Source organism: Triticum dicoccoides, chromosome 3B (genome assembly GCF_002162155.2).
Source record: "Triticum dicoccoides isolate Atlit2015 ecotype Zavitan chromosome 3B, WEW_v2.0, whole genome shotgun sequence".
Taxonomy (NCBI): Eukaryota; Viridiplantae; Streptophyta; class Magnoliopsida; order Poales; family Poaceae; genus Triticum; species Triticum dicoccoides.
The window spans coordinates 834,185,232-834,187,907 of record NC_041385.1 but is presented as its reverse complement, the minus strand read 5'-3'; the positions used below and the strand labels follow the sequence as shown (position 1 = coordinate 834,187,907).

Sequence of the window (2,676 nt, the reverse complement as noted above, 5' to 3'; positions counted from 1 at the left end):
CTGAATCGAATTTTGACCATATATCAATATGGCACAAATATATAAGTCATCAAAAATATTCAAAGGCAAAAGAAAACAGAAAAGATCAAGGCATTCAAAGGTTGCCAGGCCTCAAAATCATGTGTTATTCAAGGGATGCACAACCATTGAGTTATACCTTAATTCAAACCTGTAAGCCGGGCCTCACATGACCAAATCGCCGTTTTAACTTTGACAAGTTCAGGGTGTTTTAAAAGATTCTGTCAAGCGTACGGCGAGTCATTCCAGAATTACCTGGTCGGAGTGGCAAACTTACACAGGCAGGATAACCCGGTGTGTTGGTGAATACACCTGGCGACCAAGCCTATTACTAGGGACAACAAAGCTTTTGTTCATTCAACAAGAAGCCCCCAAGTAATATTGTGATCCAGGCATACAAGCTGAATCAATAGTGTAGTCATAGCTATGCTCAATGAACAGGAAGCCCCCAAGTTTTTGAATCAAGGCGAACAAGCTGGATCAAAAGTGTCATAGCTATACTCAATGAGCAGGAAGCCCCCAAGTGACCTTATGAAGTAAATAAAGACACAGATTCTCAGAAATGAAATGACATAAGCCCTAAATCATCAGGGATGCCGGCTTTATTATACTTATCATAATATACACATGGATAAAAGTATGCCGGCTTTTCTGTAATAGCCTCTTCTCAAAAAAAATCTAGTACTAAATGATACATATGTTACGTTTTACTGATAAGTGATAACACACCACTGCTGAAAGGGAACAAGACTAGAGCAGACTACTATCGGAACTTGAGAGTGCAGGAAAATAGAAACTGGTTGTTCAATAGCAGCCATCTATCTCAACAACCGCAAAGGCAGGGCACGCAACGAAGGGTAGAATCACTACAAATACTTGTAGTACGCTAGGGTTCGCCTTATTTCCAGCGTCTTGCCTGCAAAGATGAGGCGCTGCTGGCTTGGATAAGAGGCGAAGTTCTTCTCATACAACTTCACCATGACACTCTCGACGGTATCCAAACTCCCAACCTCAAGAGAGATGGTCTTTCCTGATAACGACTTTGTATGGATCTGCATCATGTCTCCTCTCGATATACAAGGGAGGAGAACAAGGAGAATCGTGGACTCCATGACGATGTTATGATCAGCCAAGGTGCGGTTCCCCTCTTCCAGACGCTTGCCGGCGAAGATGAGGCACTGCTGAGCACTGGGGAAGCCCTGGAGGCCATATATGTTGGCCTTCACGTCGTCGATGGTGTCTAGGCTGTCGACATCGAGCGGGATGGTCCTGTTCATCAGTGTCTCCGTCACGCAGATCTGCATCTTCTCTTGGAGCTCGAGCGTGGATTCATGCTGGATGTTGTAATCAGCCAGCGTACAGTTATCGTCTAGCTGCACCCCGTTGGAGACGAGGAAATGGCGCTGCTGGATCATTGTCTTGACATCACCCAAGGTATGTAATGGCCTGACCCTAAGGCGGATCATCCTACCCGCGGGGTTCTTGACCAAGATGTACATTGTTCTGAAATATGGCAAAAAAAGAAAGATTACTAGTTGTTAGACTCATATACATATGTTTTAGAACAATTGCAGACATAAACGTTAACAAATCCAACAGGCCGGCCGCAGATGTCTAGCTATTCAGAAAGTTTGACCGATGCATAGAAATATAGCAATAGTTTCTTCGGGAAGAAATGATAGAATCTCCGATCCAAATTAGTTGACTTGACACTACTTTAGTACTCCCTCCATCATTAATACAAAATCGAGTCACTTATTTTGGGACGGAGGAAGTACAATTTTAGTACATATTTGTATTAAAGCTGCGTCAATTAATTTGGATTGGAGGGAACAGCAATTTATAGTATTGTCCTAAGGTCTAACCGGGGTGAGCAACAAATTCCGTGAGGTAACACGGCAGTACGTTCCAGTGTGTAGATCGATCACGGACACCACACCAGGAATATGAATGAGGCGAAACAGCTCCGTACGTACCTTGAAGTGGATGGATCGACGCCTGTTGCTTCCGCCGCCCGTGGGAGATCGATCGGAAGTACGTAATGGAAGAAGAAGTAGGGTTTCGGGAAGAATAGATGGCGACTCTTGTTTTTATAGGGTCTCCGTCTAATCGGCCCTATTTTACAAGACAATAGATTAAATGAGCTAATTCATCTTTATTTATCTTTTTTTACATACATATCTATATCTATATCTATATTTATACCTATACCTAACAATGAAGGATGGAGGTTTTCATAGTTCTCCATACATCATCTTTTTAGATCCATCGATTTTACGTTAATCATAAAGATTGACGGCGGAGATTTGAAAGGAGGTAGGGTTTTTTGTTCTCCTTTCGTCACCCCTTAATACACAAACTTTACATGTGCTTCCGCACAAAAATTAATTTATATGGATGTGATTTGAACTCAGGACCACCCTGTTGATAGGGTACACAATAACCAATCCACCGGGTAACACTTTGATTCTTCAAAAGAGATAAAATCTATATGTGTGTACTGGATGGATGGACTCAGGCCCGGATTCATCCCCCCCTCTCTCGTGACCGCGTCCCCCCCCCCCTCCCGCGGGCGGCCGGCCGCGCACCTTCCTCTCCCGCCTCCAGCCCCCCTCACCCCTTCCTCCCCGCCGCCGTCGCTGGCGCCCGCAGCCGGCC

The 2,676-nt window shown here is 44.5% G+C and overlaps 1 protein-coding gene across 1 annotated transcript; it reads right to left on the bottom strand.

Annotated features, from left to right (window-relative positions):
- Positions 1-842: 842 nt before the first annotated feature.
- On the bottom strand, positions 843-2,088 carry LOC119282552 (polyubiquitin 11-like). Its single transcript, XM_037562741.1, has 2 exons — positions 1,995-2,088; positions 843-1,521 (listed from the first exon to the last, which is right to left on the bottom strand). The coding sequence occupies exon 2, from the start codon at positions 1,515-1,517 to the stop codon at positions 885-887; it is 633 nt and encodes a 210-aa protein (XP_037418638.1). The 5' UTR covers positions 1,518-1,521; positions 1,995-2,088; the 3' UTR covers positions 843-884.
- Positions 2,089-2,676: the final 588 nt, after the last annotated feature.